Genomic DNA, 27,019 nt, shown 5'->3' with positions numbered 1-27,019 from the left:
TTAATAAGACAATAATTTAATTACCAGATACACCAATCAATCATGTAAAAAGTGAGGGAAATATCATGAAATATAAATAATCAGTGCTATTACTAAACAAAGTGAACATAAATATAATTCCATCAGTGGTATTGTATCTGTACTGTATGCATTATGTACTGTCATGTCTAGATCAGAGCCTTCAGTTCGGAGACCCTCGTAGTACACATGTAACATAAATCCAAATCATACATCCAAACGTTAACTCAACATTGAGATAAACCATTCCAAACATCTCAGGTGATTGTATGTAATATTACTATATGCCCATAGAGATAGCATTTAGTAAAAGGGTCCGATCCATTCAATTAGCTTTCAACCAGCTTAAACTTTAACATGAACATTCCCCTTTTCATTTGTTAATCACAATCACAAGTACAGTCGCACTCTCCATTGAAGAAGTACAGCAGGGAAATATCTATTGAGAGAGAATCTTTACAACTGTCCAGAACCAAAAACTATTCAGGGACAAAAACTTAACTTCAATTGATAGGAAGATTGGTTTGAGGGTAAGCCTAAGAACTGCTCCGAAAGATGAAAAAAAGTTGGGGGGAAAAAGATGATTAAAATAGAAGACATTTCCTGAAAGGCCTTCTCACAATTGCATACATAGAAATTCAGAAAATAATGTATACCACTATTTGATTAAAACATCCCTTTGTTGTCTGTTTCAAAAGGCAGTTTACATTATCGGCAGCTCTGGGGTGAAATCTCCCCTAGGTACAGATCTAGGATCAGCTTCCCGTCCCCCAATCCTAACCTTAACCATTAGTGAGTAAAATTCTGATTCAAGATCTGCATCTAGGGAAACCTCACCCTACACCTTCTGAGCACAATTAAAATAGTGATAAAAACACTGCAAGGGCCTAGATGGTTGTGTTTACTCATAGTTCAAATCAGGATAAAGTCTGGGTTACTGTTGGAATGTTATTGAGTGTAAATTGTAACAACTAGTAACTCCCCTACTCACATTCCTAATTCAAATACACTGGAACGGAGAATATTTGTGAAATTAAATCAAATTAACAGAAGTTTAAACATACTGCTTGGCCATATACAGTAGCGCTGCAATCCTTTATATGAATTAAATCAGATTACTAAAGTATTATTCTATTCTGGTCATGTATAAATGATCATCTTGGGCCTATCAGTTGGCTGAAAGACTCAACATTGTTATACTAGAGTTTCTATATAAGTATACAGCACAATTACTCTGCCTTACATACAACACAATGAGTAATACAAACTCTCTCCATTGTCAACCAGTAGCAGTTTAACATATCACCCAATTCTCACTGACCATCTTTTGTGAATCCTAGCCTAGTTGAAAAGCAGCTGAAATCCTCACACCTTGCCCGCCTCGCACAAACCCTCAATCCTCCGCTCGGTGTGAAATGAACAGATGAGAAAGAGAAGAGAGAAAGCAGCTGCCGTCTCACTTTTCCAGTTTGATAATGAGCCCGCCACAGATGGCTGGTGTACTGAATATCTTCCCCGGGAAACACCGAGAGGAAGAGGAATGGAGATAATGAAAGCTGTCCTCAGCAATAGGTGGATGATAAGGAGAAAGGGCACCAAGTTGACAGTGGAAGCTAAAGAGGAAAAATTAAAAAGTTGCATGACTTGCAAGAGGCAGGGTGGATGTTCATTCACAGGCAAATATCTAACACTGGCCACATACACTCAAAAACAGAGACAACCTGGTTCTGTTCTCTCAATCTTCCCTTTTCATCAGCAATAGACCCAATAGTTCTCAACACCTACATATATTATTTACATTTAAACAATGGCTTTACTTCATTTTCTGCTGTCTCGAAGTCTCATTGGTAACTGTATAAAAAGGGATGTTATTTACAGTTGGCATGTACGATTTGGAGTGCTGAGTCATGAACTGGAGTCTAAGGGTCTCTGTAGCTCGACCTGGAGTCTAAGGGTCTCTGTAGCTAGACAACCTTAGTTATAGTTGCATGTGACAGCGCAGCTTTTTGATAAGGCACTGTAACTAGTGTCTACTGTCAACAGCAATCAGACCTTCTGTCTCTCTCTCACAATTAAGTCAATTCAGAGGGTCAATGGAAATTCCTCAGATTTTTTTTAAACTTGGAAAAGGAATTTCAGTTTACTTTCTGAATGGACTGAATTGAAATGAAAATGCCCCCAACAATGACACACACCCCCTCTGGGACACACCAAAGTGGCTGCTTCTAATGCTAGATACAGGAACTCTGAGGGTACCCCTGGAAACGGCCTGCCATTTCAGAAGATCGTCCAACCTTTTTTTCCTTTCAGTTTACCCTCTGAATTGACTGAATGTATAATGACGGCCCCAACCCTTGTGTGTGTGTGTGTGTGTGTGTGTCTGACAGTCTAAAAATGGAAGGATAGTAGCCAAGGCTGCACCTTAATCTCAACATTTCTAGAGATGTTCATTAGAATCCCTTACTGAAGAGAGACAAAAAGGTTGCCTCTTTACCGCAACCATAAACGATGTTAGTGTTTCCTTTCTCTGCCATGTTTACCTGTTCAACACACCCTAAACTAGCTGTCAGTCCTTATTTCCTCATCATCCTAATAGCTGTTGTGCCAACTGCCCAGCTTCCCATGGATTGCATTGGGGCCTGATCGGTGTGGTTCTGAGAACAGACTAATAGTGTGGATGTGTTAGAGGCTTTACAATAAGTGTATTTGTCAGATATTTTGCAATGCTAAGTATTTTACAACTGACTTCTTCACATTAAAAAAATCATCACAGCTATAAAACAAAAGACAGAGAAACAGTAGCATTAACAATCAATCAGAGTCCACAGGTAGCCACGATCCAGAGGCGCCTGGGTATTTTAGGACCCCTTCAGCCTCACACTACCCAGGATATACAGTCATCTGCATCCAGTGGGTTCACAGTTCCTAGTTTCCCCATTATCTGTGTTTTCCATGCAATGTTCAGGGGGAGGAGAAAGGTGCCGAGCTACCATCCTTCTGGAGTGTGAATGTCAATCAAGCAGTCCTGCAGTCACTAACTTAGGGGGGATGCAGGTTTGGTGGGGGCACCAACTCTGTATATCTGGTGGAATGAGCAGGGAGTCAGAGCCTTGCAGTTATTCTCCACTCATTACAGGCAGATGCTTCTCACTCATATAGCTCATACAGAAGCTGATTAAAGTGTCTCCCTCACAGGTCCAGACAGAGCGCTTTAGGGAAAGGTTGTGACGGACTGTGGGAAGGGCAAGGAAAAACCCCAACCATGCAGCTAGAGTGCCTTATCCTTGGCAATAAATGAGGCCTCCGCGTCAGTTTCAGGTGAGGCCAAGGGCGGGACTTTGGTGGGAGTCGGCGAGGATTTGGGTAGACTGGGCAGCTTCTCCTCCCTGGGGGAGGGGCTTCTTTTCTCTGCATGAGCGTTGGCAGAGTCTGCGATGCTGGGCTTGGCGTCGTCAGGGGTGTGCTCGTTGGGGATGAGTGGAGCTGTAGTTTTCTGCAGAGGGAACATGGCACAATAAGAAGACTAATAGTAACCAAAGACCAGGAACTATTGATAGCTGGCCTGTATTAGAATTCAGGGCAAGTGAAAAGGGAAAACATTGCACCAGTAGAAATATACAGACACAAAGCGAGGCACAAAATAGCTAGACATAGTGAGGTGCAACAGTAGATAAGCTATACATAGGCACGAAATGGCAACTGCAGACAATGCAAGGTGCAAAATGGCATCTGTACAGAGGCAGACAATGGCTACAGAACAGTGAGCCGCTGAGTACTTTGATACTATCTCTATAAAAAAGGAAAACAGTTTCTGCTCTACAGTACATTGTTCACCCCGTTCACCTCCTTTGCTCTCCTCCCTCTATGTAATTGATTTAGGCTATATTTTATGCACGCTCACTGTACTATGCTTTGTGTCTGGCAAGCTGGAACGATTTTAGTGCCAGACACAGTAAATTAGTGTGTGTGTGTGTGTGTGTGTGTGTGCTTACTGTGGTCTGTGGCACTGGATTGCTGTTGGTGGCAGGCTCGGCAGCGGATGTGGGAAGAGGCAAATCATCCCGCATCAGCCCTCTTCTGTCCAAGACACTGCCAAGGGAAGACAGACAAATCAGTCATCAACACCACCCTATTCACTACCGAAACAGAGAGGAGAGGGAGAGAGAGAACGAGATAGAGACAAGGGAGAGATGGGTGAGGGTCGGAAGAGGACGACAGAGGAGGGTGGCTACAGAGAAGAATAATATTACAGAGACAAGTTAAAAAGAGAGAGACCATGAGAAGAACACAGAAGCAGAGTATTTTCCACACTAGTTCATCCTCTGAGCAGAGACAAGGCAGCTAGACGTCCTACAGCACAGTACCTGGGGTACGCAGGCCCACACAGCCCTAGTGGTCCTACAGCACAGTAACTGACATATGCAGGCCCACACAGCACTAGTGGTCCTACAGTACCTGGGGTATGCAGGCCCACACAGCACTAGTGGTCCTACAGTACCTGGGGTATGCAGGTCCACACAGCACTAGTGGTTCTACAGTACAGTACCTGGGGTATGCAGGCCCACACAGCACTAGTGGTTCTACAGTACAGTACCTGGGGTATGCAGGCCCACACAGCACTAGTGGTCTCAGCAGCACAGTCACTGGGGTAATGAAGCCACACAGCACAGTACCCTGGGTATGCAGGGCCCACAGCAGCACTGAGCTGGTCGACAAGCCGTACCCTGGGGTAATGCAGGCCCATACGCTCACGGTCTGACAGCACTAACGGTCTTCACCGCAGAGTACTGGGGTACAGCCCACACACGCACGAGTGCTTCTACACGTACAAAGTACCTGGGGTAACGCATGCCACACAGCACGAGTGGTTCTACCAGTACAGTACTGGGTATGCATGGCCCAAACAGCACTTACCGTGTGGTCTCTAAGTACAGTGCCTGGGTATGCTAGGGCCACACAGCACTAGTGGTCTACAGTACAGTGCCTGGGGTATGCAGGCCACACAGCACCTAGTGTTCCTTTACAGTAAGTCCTGGGGTATGGCCGGCCCACACAGCACTAGTGGTCTACAGTACCAACAAGTACCGCTGGGGTAGCAGGCCCACACAGCCACTAAGTGGTCCTTACAGACAGTACTGGGGTCCATGCCAGCCACACAGCACTAAGCGGTCTTTAACGACAGTACCTTGGGTATCGCATGCCACACAGCACTAGTGGTTCCGACAGACAGTACCTGGGGTAGCAGGCCCACACAGCACTAGTGGTCTACATACAGTACCTGGGGTATGCAGGCCCACACAGCACTAGTGGTCGACAGCAGTACCTGGGGTATGCAGGCCCACACAGCACTAGGGGTCCTACAGTAAGTACTGGGGTATGCAGGCCCACAGATCAGCATAGCTGGTTTTACCGCACAGTACCTGGGGTATGCAGGCCCACACAGCACTAGTGGTCCTACAGTACAGTACCTGGGGTATGCATGCCCACACAGCACTAGTGGTCCTACAGTACAGTACCTGGGGTACGCATGCCCACACAGCACTAGTGGTCTGACAGCACAGTACCTGGGGTATGCATGCCCACAAAGCACTAGTGGTCCTACAGTACAGTACCTGGGGTAAGCAGGCCCACACTGCACTAGTAGTCCTACAGCACAGTACTGTACCTGGGGTATGCAGGCCCACACAGCACTTCACAGCAGTTATTGATGATGTTCTTGTGGCTGTAGGGGTTCTGCACCCGGTTCTTTCCAGACCACGAGCCTTTGATCTGTTTAACAGAAAATACAGTCCCCAGTTTTAAAAAAATACAGTAGAAACACAAACACATAGCAAGGTACACATTTATCGTGTCATCTATTCCACCTAGGGTCAATTCCATTTCAATCCAAGTCAAAATTCTTTGTTTTTAAATGAGGAAATTGGAATTTCAGTTCTGGAATCTACTGAATTGGAATGGAATCTAGCCCAACCCTGCTTCAGCCAGATGCAAACACTCTTACCGAGAGAGACCTGAAGTTGGGTCAGTTTTATGACTTAACGACCAGTCGTAAATGGTTTCTAACTTTCTCCCTCTGCCTCTCAGTATCCAAGAATGGAATGTCTGAGTTGTATAGAGACTCTTGCCAAAAGAACTTCAACATCCAAAAGTGGATAATGAAACATTATTCCTAACATAAAGAATGTGTGAAATTGTCGGCAGGGATGCAAACAATGATTATGTCGTATCATTTGTGATGTCATTAAAAGACGGTTTAACGGAAACATTGTAACTTTAAGAGCTTTCACAATGTATATGTCAGAATTACTAAACTTTTGTGAAGATGAAATGTGATTTTAGCCTTCTAAATTAGATCATTGTTGTTATATAAAGTTTTACCCAGTCAGTAACCACACCCACATGAGCACAGGCATTATGCCATAAGGATGATACACCCCTTTTCCCAGAGTGCTTATAAAGGACTTTACATTAGACCAAAACATGCCGGGTTGCTGCCGAGGTGTAGAGTGGTTCTAGCTGTACCCTGAATAATCAACCATTGAGACCATAGAACGTGAGGGTTTGGTCCACACTTTACAAAATGTTTTTAAAAAACAACAAGACCAGAAAATGGTAAGACCGTCAAACTCAGAAGACTAGACATGCATCACCTGCAGCTCTGCATGTAACGTAGACAAGGAAACTCGACCGAAGACGAGAAAAGAAGAACATTTCCCTATCAAAGGACCATTGGAATGTCTGATGTATCCAGTCTAACGAACACTTCCAGAACAAAGAAAGCTACTACTACAACTACTAAGGACATGGTGACCTCTGGTGGACAACCAGAGACCTAGACAAACAGACACTGTCGAACTATTCGTCACAGACGGATCGGGTGATTTGAGAGAGACGACAAAGACATACAAGTGAAAAATATGTACATTACATTTCTAAATACAAATGAGCGGTTGTTAGGGTGCTAAATATCTATATGTACGATGAGCGTATTATTCAACTGTATGTTCAATCGTTGAATTATTTTGTCTCTCCTCTCCCCACCCCTTTCATTGTGTAACCAGCCGTCATACCGGGTTAGTCCACTAGGGACGTTTTATTGCATTGTTAGTAATCAATGTATAATCTATCCTGTGTGTGTTAATGTACTTGTGTGTGATTATTTAGGTAATTATTTATTTACTAACTAAGCCAATTTGTCTATCGCTGAGTCATGTAGACTAGGGTTTGTGCAGATTTAACGGATTATGCGACGTTCAGAATGAGATTGATATGAGCAAATTATTGACTGCTATGATAGAGATATTCTGATCTATTCTTGAGTTAATTCGGTAAACGGTAACTCAACAAACTTTTCCCATGGTACCCCAGGTTACTAATGAGTTGATTGTTACATGATTAAATTAATCACGTAATAATTAGTTAAATATTCGATAAATAGCATGTCATCGCATTAATGATAATCACTTCACGACCCACGTTTGGCTGCGGGCCGAGGCCCTGCAGGTATTGATATGTCTATTATTAGCCTGATGACAGACAAGGCAGGCTGACAGCCACGGTGCTGTGTTGCTACCAAAGTGACAGTGGCTCATTTTGCTCACACTGCTCAATACCAGTAAAAAGATGGCTGGCAGCGTGCAAGGGGAGAAAGAAGATGAATAATACATTAAACATTAAAGTAGAGAAAGAGCTCTGCAGCTTTCAACAGCTACTACTGCTGCCATCTCTGCCTCTTGCCAGCACCTCTGCACTCACATCTGGGAGAAACTTGGACACAGATATACAGTGCCTTCGGAAAATATTCAGACCGTTTGACTTTTCCACATTTTGTTGTTACAGCCATATTCTAAAATGGATTAAATAAAAATCCTCAGCAATTAACACACAATAACCCATAATGTCAAAGCAAAAACAGGTTTTTAGACAAATGTTTTCAAATGTATTAAAAATAAAAACAGAAATATCTTATTTACATAAGTATTCAGACCCTTTGCTATGAGAATCAAAATTGAGCTCAAGTGTGCCCCGTTTCCATTGATCACCCGTGAGATGTTTCTAACTTGGAGTCCACCTGTTGTAAATTCAATTGACTGGACATGATTTGGAAAGGCACACACGTGTCTATATAAAGGTCCCACAGTTGACAGTGCATGTCAAGACAAAAAACAAGCCATGACGTTGAAAAAATTGTCCGTAGAGCTCCAAGACAGGATTGTATCGAGGCACAGATCTGGGGAAGGGTACCAAAAAATGTCTGCAACATTGAAGGTCCCCAACAACACAGTGGCCTCCATCTATCTTAAAATGTAAGAAGTTTGGAACCACCAAGACTATTCCAAGAGCTGACCGCATGGCCAAACTGAGCAATCGGGGGAGAAGAACCCGATGGTCACTCTGACAGAGCTTTAGAGTTCCTCTGTGGAGATGGGAGAACCTTCCAGAAGGACAACAATCTCTGCAACACTCCACCAGTCAGGCCTTTATGGTAGAGTGGCCAGACGGAAGCCACTCCTCAGTAAAAGGCACATGACAGCCCGCTTGGAGTTTGCCAAAAGGCACCTAAAGACTCTCAGACCATGAGAAACAAGATTCTCTGGTCTGATGAAACCAAGATTGCACTCTTTGGCTTGAATGCCAAGCGTCACGTCTGGAGGAAACCTGGCACCATCCCTAAGGTGAAGTACGGTGGTGGCAGCATCATGCTGTGGGGATGTTGTTCAGCGGCAGGGACTGGGAGACAGTCAGGATCGAGGCAACGATTAATGAAGCGAAGTACAGAGAGATCCTTGATGAAAACCTGCTCAGGACGTCAGACTGGGGCGAAGGTTCACCTTCCAACAGGACAACAACCCTAAGCACACAGCCAAGACAATGCAGGAGTGCTTCGGGAAAAGTCTCTGAATGTCCTTGAATGGCCCAGCCAGAGCCCGGACTTGAACCCAATCGAACATCTCTGGAAAGACCTGAAAATAGTTTTGCAGCAACATTCCCCATCCAACCTGAAGAAACTCCCCAAATACAGGTGTGCCAAGCTTGTAGTGTCATAGCCAAGAACACTTGATGAGAGGGTCTGAATACTCATGTAAATGTGATCAGTGTATTTTTATAAATTAGCAAAAATGTCTAATAACCTGTTTTTGCTTTGTCATTATAGGCTACTATGTCTAGATTGATGAGGGGAAAAACTACTTCGTTACGTAACAAAAATGTGGAAAAAGTCAAGGCGTCTGAATACTTTCCGAAGACACTGTACGGCTGCATACACAGGACACTACTGCAGAGCAGAATCCTCCTGCCACACCAACACAAGGTCAGCTGGGAGTGAGGGCAAGGGGAGGCGGTAGCGACACTGACAAACTTGTCAAATGCCTCAATATTCAAAAGGCTTTTAAATTATTATTTTTTAAATGGTTTTGTTTATGTAATACCCACAGATTTGAGTATCTAAGAGTGCCATGTACCAAACTTCAGTCACTCCTGCATTGCCGTTCATACGCAATGGCCATATAAAGTAAACATTGCTATGACGTATTTGATTGATTCCAGCCTTTTAGTGCCAACTAAGACTGCAAAGAACAAAAAGGGTGTGGTTGCCAAGGTGACAGCTGACAGGTGGTATAACTGTAATGTTTACACCACACACCCTAAGTGTGTATCTTTCCAGCCACATGAAGCCCCGCCATGTTAGCACTCCCCTTTTAGCATTAACAGTACCCTGGAGTGAAGAAGGTCCTAACAACTGACACAGGGTTCGATCTTATTGCAGCTCCTTATGGTTAAGTACTAGGGGAAGAGTTAATCTGAACCCAGATCTGTGGTCATGTAAAAACGTTTTACTCAAGTGTCCAGCTGTGCAGTGTCTCTAGAGAGACGGCTTGCCTCCCGCAATGCACCAATGTTCCAGCATACCCGCCTGTACTTAAACGTGGTTTGGCAGAGAGGAAAGGGCAGAGTGGAGACATCCGGCTTTCTTACAACATTGCCTTATCCACTTGTTGCCCGAGCGTAAACATCCCCCGGACACAAAATAATAACTAGCAAGAGAGTGAATTTCACAAGTGGCTAGTTTGTATCAACTACCTTCACTAAAACCACTGCAAAGGTTTTGCCTGCAAACTTTGGTTTTATACCGCAACATTCTGGCAGGTCTGCCTACTGGCTATGGTAAGAGTTTTTAATGAGCACAATTTTAAGCCCCGTCTACCCAAACTTGTGATTTGTTGTAAGAGTTGTCTGTCTGAAAAGGACACTCCACGGAATAAAACAACATCTAAATTACCAAGATAATCCATCATGATTCCCTGACCTAGGGCTGTTGCCCTAGGTCTAATATTTTCAAGAGGACCGGCTGTGTCAATCTAAAATGTCCTCCCTTTCCATATCTCCATTCTTTAAATCACCAGTTAGGGATAGAGGACGCTAGTTTAAACTATTGAGACATACTATAGAGAATGGTAGAGAATACAGATACTCACATCCTCATTGGTGGTCTGGTTGAGGGAGATCAGGTAAGTATGGAAGCCTGTCAGTCCCACCACTGACCACAAGGTGAAGAAGCACACCAGCACTTCCAGCACAGTGGGATCAGGTTAAGGAAACAACAGCACAGATACTGCACTACAAGCTCTCAAAGTCCACAGGTCAAGGATAGGTCTTTCATGACATTACTGCAATCACTAATGATTTATTATGTCTTTTGACATTTCATGTCCCAGTGACGATTCAGCTTATAACTCAATTTGACTCAAACTAAATTCTGTATTATTAATTGTGTCTTAGTTTATTTTAGTGGCCCTAAGGGGGAAGCTACGGTGGCCCTAAGGGGGAAGCTACGGTGGCCCTAAGGGGGAAGCTACGGTGGCCCTAAGGGGGAAGCTACGGTGGCCCTAAGGGGGAAGCTACGGTGGCCCTAAAGGTCAATAAACAGATGGTATTGTGAACTGTAGATGTACACTACTGTTCAAACGTTTGGGGTCACTTAGAAATGTCCTTGTTTTTGAAAGAAAGCATGTTTTTTGTCCATTAAAATAACATCAAATTGATCAGAAATACAGTGTAGACACTGTTAATGTTGTAAATGACTATTGTGGCTAGAAATGGCAGATTTATGGAATATCTACATAGGCGTACAGAGGCCCATTATCAGCAATCATCACTCCTGTGTTCCAATGGCACGTTGTGTTAGCTAATACAAGTTTCACTTTAAAAGGCTAATTGATCATTAGAAAACACTTTTGCAATTATTTTAGCACAGCAGAAAACTGTTGTTCTGATTAAAGAAGCAATAAAACTGTCCTTTAGACTAATTGAGTATCTGGAGCATGAGCATTTGTGGGTTCGATTACAGGCTCAAAATGGCCAGAAACATAGAACTTTCTTCTGAAACTCGTCAGTCTATTCTTGTTCTGAGAAATGAAGGCTATTCCATGTGAGAAATTGCCAAGAAACTGAAGATCTCGTACAACGCTGTGTCCTACTCTCTTCACAGAAAAGCGCAAACTGGCCCTAACCAGAATAGAAAGAGGAGTCTGAGGCCCCGGTGCACAACTGAGCAAGAGGACAAGTACATTAGAGTGTCTAGTTTGAGAAAAAGACACCTCACAAGTCCTCAACTGGCAGCTTCATTAAATAGTACCCGCAAAACACCAGTCTCAAAGTCAACAGTGAAGAGGCGACTCCGGGATGCTGGCCTTCTAGGCCTGTAATCGAACCCACAAATGCTGATGCTAAAGACACTCAACTAGTCTAAAGAAGGCCAGTTTTATTGCTTCTTTAAATCAGCACAACAGTTTATCTGTGCTAACATAATTGCAAAAGGGTTTTCTAATGATCAATTAGCCTTTTAAAAAGATAAACTTGGATTAGCTAACACAGGAGTGATTGTTGCTGATAATGGGCCTCTGTACGCCTATGTAGATAAAAAAAAAAAAAAAAGATTATCTGCCGTTTCCAGTTACAATAGTCATTTACAACATTAACAATGTCTACACTATTTCTGATCAATTTGATGTTATTTTAATGGACCAAAAAATGTGCTTTTCTTTCAAAAACAAGGACATTTCTAAGTGACCCCAAACTTTGTGGAACTGAAAGGATATGTCCCAGGTGTGTCCTGTAGTGTCTTCACAAATCCAGAGTTCACCGAGCCTGTAGAGACGTGTAGATAGTTAAGAGGGTTTCTGTGATACACTCAAGCACACCACACACATCTAATAAGCTCCAAGACATGCACCTAAATATTCCCCTCTCACTCACTCCACTACGCCATTAAAAAAAATTAACGATTAATACAAATTAGGGATGACATTGACAGTACGCTGGCTGAGGCTTGAATTAAGCTCAGAAGCCTGGAGCTAATTATCCTGACTTTAAATGCTCTATGCTTTTCCCTGCCCTCCTGCTGTCTGTAAAGGCCCATATAGGAACACAAAAGAGTGTGTGTGTCATCCAGGCAGTTAGCGTTGCATGTCACTTCACGCTCTAGTCAAGCCTCAGCTGAACTAGGTCTCGGTTTCATCACTTATCACCATATTTAGCCCACATCACTCACTTGGCGAGCCCCATCCAGTTTGGTTACATTCCCTCAACTGTCAATAGTGACAGCTTACCGCAAACCTGTGTATTTCCTATCCTCCAATCTGTAAACACCATGTCTGGAAGTCTGTCATGGTCTGAAACTGACCTGGACCTACCTTAGAATATAATACCAAAAGCTGCTCTGGTCTTGGCTGTGACACAACAATAACATTCCGGCGTGCCAAGCCCCACACATACACCCCCACCCCCTCCCTGTAGCTCCAGGAGAATACTCACGCATCACCACGTGTACGATATTGAAGGTGAAGATGTAGATGGTGAGCAGAGACAGGGACAGGGTGAACAGGTAGAAGTAACGGTAGTTCCTCTTGCCCACACAGTTGCCCACCCAGGGGCAGTGATGGTCAAAACGATCTGTAGAGAAGAGGAGGATGAGGTTAAAGACAGAGGGGGATAAGGTTAAAGACTGATGAGGTTAACATCTTTGGGACAGGGGGGCAGTATTGAGTAGCTTGGATAAAAAGGTGCCCAGAGTAAACTGCCTGCTACTCTGTCCTAAAAGCTAGAATATGCATATAATTAGTAGATTTGGATAGAAAACACTGACGTTTCTAAAACTGTTTGAATGAAGTCTGTGAGTATAACATAACTTATATGGCAGGTAAAACCTGAGAAAGAATTCAACCAGGAAGTGTGAAATCTGAGGTTTGTAGGTTTAAGTCTTTGCCTATCCAAGATACAGTGGACATGGGGTCATATTGCACTTCCTAAGGCTTCCACTAGATGTCAACAGTCTTTAGAATCTTGTTTGATGCTTCTACTATAAAGGAGGGGGGAATGAGAGGGGATGAGTCAGAAGTCTGGCAGAGTGCCACGAGCTGGTCATGCGCATTCACATGAGAGGTAGCTTGCGTTCCATTGCATTTCTGAATACAAAGGAATTCTCCGGTTGGAACATTATTGAAGATTTATGATAAAAACATCCTAAAGATTGATTCTATACTTCGTTTGACATGTTTCTACGAAGTGTAATATGACTTTTCGTCTGAACATTCGCCTGGACCTGCCAGCGCGTCGTCAGTTTGGATTGTGTACTAAACGCGCGAACAAAAGGAGGTGTTTGGACATAAATGATGGACTTTATCAAACAAATCAAATATTTATTGTGGAACTGGGATTCCTGGGAGTGCATTCTGATGAAGATCATCAAAGGTAAGTGAATATTTATAATGCTATTTCTGACTTCTGTTGACTCCACAACATGGCAGATATCTCTTTGGCTTGTTTGGGCTCTGAGTGCTGTACTCAGATTATTGCATGGTGTGCTTTTTCGGTAAAGCTTTTTTGAAATCTGACACAGCGGTTGCATTAAGGAGAAGTTTATCTAAAGTTCCATGCATAACACATGTATTTTCATCAACATTTATGATGAGTATTTCTGTAAATTGATGTGGCTCTCTGCAAAATCACCGGATGTTTTGGAAGCAAAACATTACTGAACGTAACGCGCCAATGTAAACTGAGATTTTTGGATATAAATATGAACTTTATCGAACAAAACATACATGTATTGTGTAACATGAAGTCCCATGAGTGTCATCTGATAAAGATCATCAAAGGTTAGTGATTCATTTTATCTCTATTTATGCTTTTTGTGACTCCTCTCTTTGTCTGGAAAAATGGCTGTGTTTTTCTGTGGCTATGTACTGACCTAACATAATCGTTTGGTGTGCTTTCGTTGTAAAGCCTTTTTGAAATCTGACACGTTGGCTGGATTCACAACAAGGGTAACTTTAATTTGGTGTATTGCATGTGTGATTTCATGAAAGTTTAATTTTTATAGTAATTTATTTGATTTTGGCGCTCTGCATTTTCACTGGATGTTGGCTAGCGTCCCACATATCCCAGAGAGGTTAAAGGCCATTGAGGTTAAAGACCGATGGGAAGAGGTTCTGGGGCCATGGGATCAAACGCCACTCCATCATAGACACACAAAAAAAAACTTTGTTCAATTTAACTTGGAGATGCCAATGAGTGCATAGGATAGACCCTTCCCCAAAGTTCTGCTGGTTTAATGTATCAAAGATAGTAAAATACATTTCACTAACAAAGAGTAAACTGCAGGCTATAACAAAGAGAGTGACACACACACACCAGTAATGAATTTGGCAGACCAACATATTGGCATCACATTGCCTTCCACGCGTTTAGCTAGGTAGACATTGACAACTAATTCTGACAACAACCTGTTCAACAAAGGTAAAGTAGCCATTATCCAAATGTTCTCTGCTACAAAAGGTCACGAACCCTCAAAGACGAGCGCATGGTTATTACAAGCAATAGGAGCCGTTTCCCTATAATTCCCTCTGGTCTGAATATAGTGACCCCCGTCTCATTATTACCAGAGTGAATGCAGGGTCAGATAGCTTTAGAGGCAAAACATCTTGCTTTAAACTGTTCTCCCTGTGGCAGATAACACGCACACCCTGGATAGTTTCACATTATTTAAATGAAAATTATAACAGCATGCAGGTGGAAGACTTCTGCATTGGAGCATAATAACAATGAGGAAGAACCATCAGATATACGCATGCTCTGTTGATGTACGGTATATGAGCCTCGTGTAGATAGACTACTAAATCATATATGGCACACGCGGCAGCGCCCACAAGTACAGAGTGAGGATAGAGAAGACGGTGGAGGATCCGTGTGTGCCTCTATGCACAGTCATGGTTAGAACACAGGGCTGTCTGTGTGGGGCCAGTGCACCTGCTGCAGTCTGTCTGGGTCACAACACACCCATCATGACACAGCAGCCTGTCTCCTTACAGGATACTCTGCACTAAGGGCTCAATACAATCAATGAAGGGAGAGGGTTTGATGTACATACAGCTTTGCCCAGGAGCAAGACAAAAAAAAAATACACTACTTCTTCCTCAATGCAATCAAGTCTGTGTTGTATTTCACAGAATAAAAAAATAATAATCTAATCACATATTTTGAATAAAACCAGTGGGCGTGGTTATTAGCTGGAAGGAAGGCGGTTTCCATGGAACTGCCCTGTGTGTGGTATAAACAACACTGACAAATCAATGTAGGCAAGGCCAAGTCTTGAGCAAACATTTAAAAACGTCTGTAGAATGTGTCCTTCACACGCTGATAAAAGAAAAGCTAGTCCAACACAATACCCAGTCTCAGAGTGAATTCTTCTATGATAACAAAATGAATTAAAAACTGAAGGGAGCAGGAGGGAGAAGAGAGCTCTCCCTTACCCACGCAGTTGTCACAGATACTGCAGTGTGAGGCACGAGGTGGTCGGAAGATCTTGCAGGTGTAGCAGTACTTCAGTTTGACAATCTGCCCATTGATTTGGACGTTGCGGATCCGAGGTGGAGGCCGCTGCCCGGCCGGGACGTTCCCATTGGTCGCCTCTGTGAAAAACGGAGGGAAAGGAGACATCAACAAAAGGTGCCCATTTTGATTTATATGCAGTTAACAATCTAGTCATTATCATACTGTGTAGTGCAAGTTTCACATATACAGGTTTAGCCTACTCTTGGAATAAATAGTCTTTTAACCAAGAATAATGATCATTTTTATTCAGTCATGTTTTAATCAAGGTTGGTCACATTTAGGAGTCACAGACCACATGGAAATTACACTGAACAAAAACATAAATGCAACAATTTCAAAATATTTTACTGAGTTACAGTTCATAAGGAAATCAGTCAATTTAAATAAATTCATTAGACCCTATGGATTTGGGAATACAGACAAGCATATTTTGGTCACCATGGATTTGAAAACCAGTCAGTATCTGGTGTGACCAACATTTGCCTCATGCAGCGCAACATCTCCTTCGCATCAAGTTGATCAGAGTGTTGATTGTGGCCTGTGGAATGTTGTCCCACTCCTCTTCAATGGCTATGCAAAGTTGCTGGATATTGGTGGGAATTGGAACACGCTGTCGCAATGGGTGAGGTCTGTTGAGTATGCAGGCCATAGAAGAACTAGAACATTTTCAGCTTCCAGGAATTGTGTACAGATCCTTGAGAGATGGGGCCGTGCATTATTATCATGCTGAAACATGAGGTTAGGTAGAGTTGAAACCAGGATTCATCCGTGAAGAGCACACTTCTCCAGCATGCCAGTGGCCATCGAAGGGGAATATTTGCCCACTGAAGAAGTCGGTTACGACGCCGAACTGCAGTCAGGTCAAGACCCTGGTGAGGACGACGAGCACGCAGATGAGCTTCACGGAGACGGTTTGTGCAGAAATTCTTAAGTCGTGCAAACCCACAGTTTCGTCGGCTGGTCTCAGACTATCCCGCAGGTGAAGAAGCCAGATGTGGAGGTCCTGTGCTGGCATGGTTACACTTGGTCTGTGGTAGTGAGGCCGGTTAGGCATACTGCCAAACACCTTGAGGCGGTTTATGGTAGAGAAAGGAGCATTCAATTCTCTGGCAATAGCTCTGGTGGACATTCCTGCAGTCAGCATGCCAATTGGACACAGACATCTGTGGCATTGTCTTGTGACAAAACTGCACATTTTAGAGTGGCCTTTTATTGTCCCCAGCACAAGTTGCACCTGTGTAATGATCATGCAGTTTAATCAACTTCTTGATAATTAATCCACCTGACAGGGACCTTTTATTTCAGTTCATAAAACATGGGACCAACACTTTACATGTTGTGTTTATATATTTGTACAGTACACATTTTCAGTCGACTAAATATACAAGACTAAACCAAAGGATACATTTTTTTTACATTTACCCACAGTGCCTCTACTAGACAAATATATAGTAGAGTATGTTCTGAGAATCTTGCAATGCCTGTTGCCAGCTCCACTGCCTGTTGCCAGCTCCACTTCAAAGAATTGTATTCAAAGCCGGTGGAAATCAAGGTTCCTATTGTGTTGAATATCTACACAGTAAAGCTGTGAGTTGAGCCACACCGGCTGATAAAGATGAAGGGCTTTGGAAGTACACACACCAGAATAGTTGAACCTTAAGAATGTCAGTGAATGACATTTATTTTTATAAATTTTTTCATGATCTCTTATTGTTATTTATTAGCCTGGACCTGGGATGATGTGTCTTGCTGTGTCAGGGTATATAGTAGAGGTCGACCGATTATGATTTTTTCAACGCTGATACCGATTATTGGATGACCAAAAAAAGCTGATAGCGATTTTTTAATTTTTTATTAAATATCGGACGATTTTTATATATATTTGTAATAATGACAATTACAACTACTGAATGGACACTTATTTTAACTTAATATAATACATCAATAAAATCTATTTAGTCTCAAATAAATAATGAAACATGTTCAATTTGGTTTAAATAATGCAAAAACAAAGTGTTGGAGAAGAAAGTAAAAGTGCAATATTTGCCATGTAAAAAAACCTAACGTTTAAGTTCCTTGCTCAGAACATGAGAACATATGAAAGCTGGTGGTTCCTTTTAACACGAGTCTTCAATATTCCCAGGTAAAAAGTTTTAGGTTGTAGTTATTATAGGAATTATAGGACTATTTCTCTATACCAATTGTATCTCTATATCATCTCTATACCAATCTCGGGAGTTGATAGGCAGCATAATGCTTGAAGCACAGCTAAGAGCTGCTGGAAAATGCAGGAAAGTGCTGTTTGAATGAATGCTTACGAGCCTGCTGCTGCCTACCACCGCTCAGTCAGACTACTCTATCAAATCAGACTTAATTATAATATAACACACAGAAATACGAGCCTTAGGTCATTAATATGGTCAAATACGGAAACTATCATTTTGAAAACAAAACGTTTATTCTTTCAGTGAAATACGGAACCGTTCCATATTTAATCGAACGGGTGGCATCCCTAAGTCTAAATATTGCAGTTACATTGTACAACCTTCAACATTATGTCATAATTATGTACAATTCTGACAAATTAATTACGGTCTTTGTTAGTAAGAAATGGTCTTCACACAGTTCGCTACGAGCCAGGCAGCCCAAACTGCTGCATATACCCCGACTCTGCTTGCACAGAACGCAAGAGAATTGACACAATTTCCCTCATTAAAAGAAATTCATGTTAGCAGGCAACATTAACTAAATATGCAGGTTTAGAAATATATACTTGTGTATGGATTTTAAAGAAAGGCATTGATGTTTATGGTGAGGTACACATTGGTGCAACGGCAGTGCTTTTTTCGCGAATGCGCTTGTTAAAGCATCACCCGTTTGGCGAAGTAGGCTGTGATCCGATGATAAATTAATAGGTACCGCATCGATTATATGCAACGCAGGACAAGCTAGATAAACTAGTAATATCAACCATGTGTAGTTAACTACTGATTATGTTAAGATTGATTGTTTTTTTCTAAGATAAATGTAATGCTAGCTAGCAACGTACCTTGGCTCCTTGCTGCACTCGCGTAAAAGGTAGTCAGCCTGCCACGCAGTCTCCTCGTGGAGTGCAATGTAATCGGCCATAATCGGAGTCCAAATATGCTGATTACCGATTGTTATGAAAACTTGAAAATCGGCCCTAATTAAAATCGGCCATTCCGATTAATCGATCGACCTCTAGTATATAGTTCTGTTCAACAAACACTACATGTACAAAAGTATGTGGACACCTGCTCGTCGACCATCTCATTTCAAAATCATGGGCATTAATATGGTGTTGGTCCCCCCTTTGCTGCTATAACAGCCTCCACTCTTCTGGGAAAGCTTTCCACTAGATGTTGGAAAAATTGTTGCGGAGAATTAATTCCCATTCAGCCACAAGAGCATTAGTGAGGTCGAGCACTGATGTTGGGCGATTATGCCTGGCTTGCAGTCAGCGTTCCAATTCATCCATAAGGTGTTTGGTGGGGTTGAGGTCAGGGCTCTGTGCAGGCCAGTCAAGTTCTTCCACACGGATTGACAAACCATTTCTGTATGGACCTTGCATTGTGCATGGGGGCATTGTCATAATGAAACAGGAAAAGGGCCTTCCCCAACTGTTGCCACAAAGTTGGAAACACAGAATTGTCTAGAATGTCATTGTCAGCGTTAAGATTACCCTTCACTGGAACTAAGGGGACTATCCCAGACCATGAAAAACAACCCCAGACCATTATTCCTCCTCCACCAAACTTTGCAGTTGGCACTACGCATTGGGGCAGGTAGCGTTCTCCTGGCATCAGCCAATCCCAGATTCGTCCGTCGGACTGCAAGATGGTGAAGTGGGATTCATCATTCCAGAGAACACGTTTCCACTGCTCCAGAGTCCAATGGCGGCGAGCGTTACACCACACCAGCCAATTGCGCATGGTGATCTTAAGTTTGTGTGCGGCTACTCGGCCACGGAAACCCATTTCATGAAGCTCCCGGCAAATTGTTCTTGTGCTGACGTTGCTGCCAGAGGCAGTTTGGAACTTGGTAGTGAGTGTTGCAACCGATGATAGATGATTTTTACATGCTACAGTGCCTTGCAAAAGTATTCATCCCCCTTGACGTTTTTCCTATTTTGTTGCATTACAACTTGTAATTTAAATGGATTTTTATTTGGATTTGACGTAATGGACGTACACAAAACAGTCCACATTGGTGAAGTGAAAAAAAATTATACTTTTTTTTACGGAAAAGTGGTGCGTGCATATGTATTCACCCCCTTTGCTATGAAGCCCCTAAATAAGATCTGGTGCAACCAATTACCTTCAGAAGTCACATCATTAGTTAAATAATGTCCACTTGTGTGCAATCTAAGTGTCACATGATCTCAGTATATACACACACAGTCGTGGCCAAAAGTTGAGAATGACACAAATATTAATTTCCACAAAGTTTGCTGCTTCAGTGTCTTTAGATATTTTTGTCAGATGTTACTATGAAACACTGAAGTATAATTACAAGCATTTCATAAGTGTCAAAGGCTTTAATTGACATTTACATGAAGTTGATGCAAAGAGTCAATATTTGCAGTTTGACCCTTTTTCAAGACCTCTGCAATCCGCCCTGGCATGCTGTCAATTAACTTCTGGGCCACATCCTGACTGATAGCAGCCAATTCTTGCATAATCAATGCTTGGAGTATGTCAGAATTTGTGGGTTTTTGTTTGTCCACCCACCTCTTGAGGATTGACCACAAGTTCTCAATGGGATTAAGGTCTGGGGAGTTTCCTGGCCATGGACCCAAAATATCGATGTTTTGTTCCCCGAGCCACTTAGTTATCACTTTTGCCTTATGGCAAGGTGCTCCATTACGCTGGAAAAGGCATTGTTCGTCACCAAACTGTTCCTGGATGGTTGGGAGAAGTTGCTCTAGGAGGACGTGTTGGTACCATTCTTTATTCATGGCTGTGTTCTTAGGCAAAATTGTGAGTGAGCCCACTCCCTTGGCTGAGAAGCAACCCCACACATGAATGGTCTAAGGATGCTTTACTGTTGGCATGACACAGGACTGATGGTAGCGCTCACCTCGACTTCTCCGGACAAGCTTTTTTCCGGATGCCCCAAACAATCGGAAAGGGGATTCAGAGAAAATATGACTTTACCCCAGTCCTCAGCAGTCGAATCCCTGTACCTTTTGCAGAATATCAGTCTGTCCCTGATGTTTTTCCTGGAGAGAAGTGGATTCTTTGCTGCCCTTCTTGACACCAGGCCATCCTCCAAAAGTCTTCGCCTCACTGTGCGTGCAGATGCACTCACACCTGCCTGCTGCCATTACTGAGCAAGCTCTGTACTGGTGGTGCCCCGATCCCGCAGCGGAATCAACTTTAGGAGATGGTCCTGGCGCTTGCTGGACTTTCTTGGTCGCCCTGAAGCCTTCTTCACAACAATTGAACCGTTCTCCTTAAAGTTCTTGATGATCCGATAAATGGTTGATTTAGGTGCAATCTTACTGGCAGCAATATCCTTGCCTGAAATAAAAAAATTAATAAAATATCCTTGCCTGTGAAGCCCTTTTTGTGCAAAGCAATGAGGACGGCACATGTTTCCTTGCAGGTAACCATGGTTGACAGAGGAAGAACAATGATTCCAAGCACCACCCTCCTTCTGAAACTTCCAGTCTGTTATTCGAACTCAATCAGCATGACAGAGTGATCTCCAGCCTTATCCTAGTCAACACTCACACCTGTGTTAACGAGAGAATCACTGACATGATGTTAGCTGGTCCTTTCGTGGCAGGGCTGAAATGCAGTGGAAATGTTTTTTGGGGGGATTCAGTTAATTTGCATGGCAAAGAGGGACCTATAAATTAATTGCAATTCATCTGATCACTCTTCAAAACATTCTGGAGTATATGCAAATTGCCTTCATACAAACTGAGGCAGACTGAACATTAATATTTGTGTCATTCTCAAAACTGTTGGCCACGACTGTACACCTGTTCTGAAAGGCCCCAGAGTCTGTAATACCACTAAGCAAGGGGCATCACTAAGCAAGCTGCACCATGAAGACCAAGGCACTCTTCAAACCGGTCAGGGACAAAGTTAAAGTTGTTGGGAAGTACAGATCAGGGTTGGGTTATAAAAAAATATCAAAAACTTTGAACATCCCACAGAGCACCGTTAAATCCATTATAATTTTTTTTAAAGAATATGGCACCACAACAAAGCTGCCAAGAGAAGGCCGCCCACCAAAACTCACAGACCAGGCAAAGAGGGCATTAATCAGAGGCACAACAAAGATAACCCTGAAGGAGCTGCAAAGCTTCACAGCGGAGATTGGAGTATCTATCCATAGGACCACTAAGCCAAACGAATTTGGTGTTCATCAAAAGGCATGTGGGAGACTCCCCAAACATATGGAAGAAGATACTCTCGGCAGATGTGACAAAAATTGAGCTTTTTGGCCATCAAGGAAAACGCTATGTCTGGCGCAAACCCAACACCTCTCATCACTGTAAGAACACCAATGTTTTTCTATCAGCAGGGACTGTGAAACTGGTCAGAATTGAAGGAATGATGGATGGCGTTAAATACAGGGAAATTCTTGAGGGAAACCTGTTTCAGTCTTCCAGAGATTTGAGACTGGGACAGAGGTTCACCTTCCAGCAGGACAATGACCCTAAGCATACTGCTAAAGCAACACTTGAGTGGTTTAAGGGGAAACATTTAAATGTCTTGGAATGGCCTAGTCAAAAACCCAGACCTCAATCCAATTTAGAATCTATGGTATGACTTAAAGATTGCTGTACACTAGCAGAACCCATCCAACTTGAAGGGGCTGGAGCAGTTTTGCCTTGAAGAATGGGCCAAATTCCCAGTGGCTAGATGTGCCAAGCTTATAGAGACATACCCCCAAGAGACTTGCAGCTGTAATTGCTGGCAAAGGTGGCTCTACAAAGTATTGACTTTGGGGGGGTGAATAGTTATGCACACTCAAGTAGTTTTTTTGTCTTATTTCTTGTTTGTTTCACAATAAAAAATATTTTGCATCTTCAAAGTGGTAGGTATGTTGTGCAAAACAAATTCGTACAACCCCCCCAAAAAACCTTTTCATTCCAGGTTGTAAGGCAACAAAGCACTAAAAATGCCAAGGAGGTGTAAATACTTTCGCAAGCCACTGTATGCACTTCAGCACTCAGTGGTCCCGTCCTGTGAGCTTTTGGCCTACCACTATGCAGCTTATCTGTTGTTGCTCCTAGACGTTTCCTCTTCACAATAACAGCACTTGTAGTTGTCCGGGGCAGCTCTAGCAGGGCAGAAATTTTATTAACTGACTTATTGGAAAGGTGGCATCCTATGATGCCGCCACATTGAAAGTTACAGCTCTTCAGTAAGGACATTTTTCTGTCCATTAAAATAACATCTTAATCAGAAATACAGTGCAGACATTGTTAATGTTGTAAATGACTATTGTAGCTGGAAACGGCTGATGTTTTATGGAATATCTACATAGGCGTACAGAGACCCATTATCAGCAACCATCACTCCTGTGTTCCAATAGCACGTTGTGTTAGCTAATCCAAGCTTATCATTTTAAAAAGGCTAAAAAGCTGCCAGTTAAGGACTTGTGAGGCCTCTGTTTCTCAAATGAGACACTCATTTACTTGTCCTCTTGCTCAGTTGTGCACCGGGGCCTCCCACTCTTTTCTGGTTAGAGCCAGTTTGCACTGTTCTGTGAAGGGAGTAATACACAGCGTTGTACGAGTTCTTCAGTTTCTTGCCAATTTCTCGCATGGAGTAGCCTTCATTTCTCAGAACAAGAATAGACTGACGAGTATCAGAAGAAATTGACAAATAGATAGGCTAATTGACATCATTTGAGTCAATTGGAGGTGCACATGTGGTTGTATTTCAAGGCCTACCTTCAAACTCAGTGCCTCTTTGCTTGACATCATGGGAAATTCAAAAGAAAATCAGCAAATAATTGTAGACCTCCACAAGTCTGGTTCATTTTTGGGAGCAATTTCCAAACGCCTGAAGGTACCACGTTCATCTGTACGAACAATAGTACGCAAGTATAAACACCATGGGACCACGCAGCTGTCATACCGCTCAGGAAGGAGACGGGTTCTGTCTCCTAGAGACGAAGGTACTTTGGTGTGAAAAGTGCAAATCAATCGCAGAACAACAGCAAAGGACCTTGTGAAGATGCTGGAGGAAACAAGTACAAAAGTATCTATATCCACAGTAAAACCAGTCCTTTATCGACATACCCTGAAAGGCCGCTCAGCAAGGAAGAAGCCACTGCTCCAAAACCGCCATAAAAAAAACAGACTACGGTTTGCAATGACCCCAAGCAAAATGGCTTAAGGACAACAAAGTCAAGGTATTGGAGTGGCCATCACAAAGCCCTGACCTCAATCCCATAGAAAATTCATGGGCAGAACTGAAAAAGCGTGTGCGAGCAAGGAGGCCTTCAAACCTGACTCCGTTACACCAGCTCTGTCAGGAGGAATGGGCCAAAATTCCCCCAACTTAATTGTGGGAAGCTTGTGGAAGGCTACCTGAAACAGTTGACCCAAGTTAAACAATTTTAAAGGCAATGCTACCAAATACTAATTGAGTGTATGTAAACTTCTGACCTACTGGGAATGTGATGAAAGAAATAAAAGCTGAAAAACCATTCTCTACTGTTATTCTGACATGTCACATTCTTAAAATAAAGTGGTGATCCTAACTGACCTAAGACAGGACATTTTTACTAGAATTAAATGTCAGGAATTGTGAAAAACTGAGTTTAAATGCATTTGGCTAAAGTGTTTGTAAACTTCCGACTTCAACTGCATGTAGTGTAAATCACTTATATTTTAATTATTCAAATAACATTACTGAATACTGCCAGGGGGAATGAATGCTAGGAATGGTGGAGAGACAGCACAACTTGAACCAAATCAAACATTTACACAGTTTGCTCTAAAAGCAGAGGCCATACCACCCCCAAAGTCTTTGCATGATTGAACAAGAGGATATGCAAGAAAGCAGAATATATATATATATATTTTTTTAAAGGATCTTGCTACCACCATTGATGAAAAATGTACAAATCAACACAGTGTACAGGACAAAACAACACAGTGTACTGTACAGGACACAAGACGGTGGTCAAATGGCTTCATCAAATGCTGCATTTTTTTTAAAAAGAAACACAAGGCTTTTTAACAAATCACAATAAGTTATATCAAACCACTTTCCACTTAAAACCATTGCTTTGTTAATTAATTAAGGTAGCACTCCAGTGGTGAATGAGACCATACATGTAGTCCTTTGTGAAGATCCGGTCCTGGCCGTCCCATTATATATTCCAGGAGGATAGGCTCTCATCCGATTAGTAGTCCTCCAGGAGCCAGCTACTAACGGGTCTAAGTGACAGAGCACCACAGCTGAGCCTTCATCAATATGCTGGGCAGCCTGGGTTCTAGAGCCTACACATCTGCACCTGCCTGTCTCCCTTTAACACACCCCACGTTCCATCACAGACCCCACCGACTGCCACGCTGGCCAATGATGGCACATTAAAGACATTTTGGGAATGTAAAGGCAAGATGAAAACTATTCTGGCGACCGTACCAATAAAACGAGGCAGGCATGCTAGAACGTCATGAATCAAAATCAATGTTTGTAGGCAAAACCTTTGCAGTGGTTTTAGTTAAGGTAGTTGATGCAAATGAGTCACTTGCGAATTGCACTCATTAAAAATAACCTCTGATCTCCATCTTGCTAGATATTATTTTGTATTTTATTCAAGTGGATAAACTAGTGACGTACTGTAGGCAGTGACGTATTTCCTCTATGCCAAAAAAGTATATAATTGAACCCAGACCCAAGTCACTTTTGCCTAGGGTCAGATTTTTTGAGACTAGTGTACGATGAGGAAGACCAGTTTGAGAGCTAAATAGGTTGAGGGCAGGATCCTGCTGCAGAACACCAAACGCAATCTGTGGCTCAAAATACTAAACAAAGTCATGTCACACAAACTGAACGGCCTTGCTGTTCTAAGTAGTGCCATTACCGCCATTGTTAGACCAAATCCCTAAATCCATTAAAATGTTAGTCCAATAGCATGTTAGCTAAATAGCCATTAGCCGAACAGGCAATAACAATTCACGTTATCCTAATAGGCAATAGCCTTTAGCATGGTTCACTGTTGTCTCACTGGAAGGCCTGAGTCAGAGCCATCAAAAAGGAAGCAAATCAGTCCAACAAGCAATATCCATTAGCATGTTAGCCCAATAGTATGCATCTCTATGTATTCTGACTTGAAGGCTTGAGTCAGAGCCGTGACAAAAAGGAGCACTGCCAGCAAAGGCACTCTCAGTGGACCACCTGCAGCAGGGGCAAATCATTTCCAGACCGCTCATATGTAGAGGAACTCTGACCAGTCCCCCACCCAAGCCTCTCGCCCATAATGAGATAGGATGGGGGATGCATGAAGGACACTGTGAATCTTCCCTGCACATTGAACAGCTAGAGAAAGAGAGAGGGGGAGAGGGTTGGGCTGTGGCAGGGCTACTGCAGAGCAGACAGGCTTTTCCCTCAAGAGATGGACAGCAAAAAGAGAGGCTGGCTAAAAGAGTGGATAGTCCACTAGGGAGTGGTCAGGTTATCAAAACAAAGGCCATTACAAGTGCAGCAATGTACAGCATGTTCATTAAGAGTAAACATCTGGCTAGCTTATACATGGGAACATAGAAAGGACACGTCTGCAAAACCCTCCTATTTGGTTGTGCCATCATAATAATTAATGTATACTACTGTTGTCTAGGTAATGAGAACGGCATGGAGGGCCAAACTGAAGAATTCAGACTTCATCAAGGCTCGAAACAGTACACCTCGAATTGCAGAAAAAGTTGGTAACAATGCAGGGGTCTGACTAGGGGATAAGCTCAGAACAACATGGATGATTAGCTAACCTTTAGTGGCATAAAGCATAACAAACATGAATTAACCAATAGGCAGGGGCTCTGGTCTCCACACTGCTGCTTGACACACACGTCTGCTGCAGTATTCATAACCCTAAAATGCTTTACACTTCGCTT

General features: G+C 42.7%; 1 protein-coding gene across 2 annotated transcripts in view; it reads right to left on the bottom strand.

Moving 5' to 3' along the window:
* LOC111965857 (palmitoyltransferase ZDHHC9) overlaps positions 1–27,019 on the bottom strand; it is a 43,328-nt gene continuing 16,309 nt past the window's right edge. The window contains exons 3-9 of one of the 2 annotated variants that reach the window (XM_023990233.2): positions 15,828–15,986; positions 12,832–12,969; positions 12,117–12,165; positions 10,494–10,596; positions 5,684–5,787; positions 4,011–4,107; positions 1–3,511 (exon numbers count right to left, since the gene is read on the bottom strand). In XM_023990233.2, the coding sequence (XP_023846001.1) occupies positions 3,287–3,511; positions 4,011–4,107; positions 5,684–5,787; positions 10,494–10,596; positions 12,117–12,165; positions 12,832–12,969; positions 15,828–15,986 (875 nt within the window). In that variant the 3' untranslated portion in view covers positions 1–3,286. Of the gene's footprint in view, positions 3,512–4,010; positions 4,108–5,683; positions 5,788–10,493; positions 10,599–12,116; positions 12,166–12,831; positions 12,970–15,827; positions 15,987–27,019 lie in introns of both variants that reach the window. The other variant, XM_070444242.1, reaches the window with a different exon arrangement.

The sequence above is a fragment of the Salvelinus sp. IW2-2015 genome, linkage group LG6.2 (genome assembly GCF_002910315.2).
Source record: "Salvelinus sp. IW2-2015 linkage group LG6.2, ASM291031v2, whole genome shotgun sequence".
NCBI classification, from domain to species: domain Eukaryota; kingdom Metazoa; phylum Chordata; class Actinopteri; order Salmoniformes; family Salmonidae; genus Salvelinus; species Salvelinus sp. IW2-2015.
This window is presented reverse-complemented; position numbering and strand designations above follow the sequence as displayed.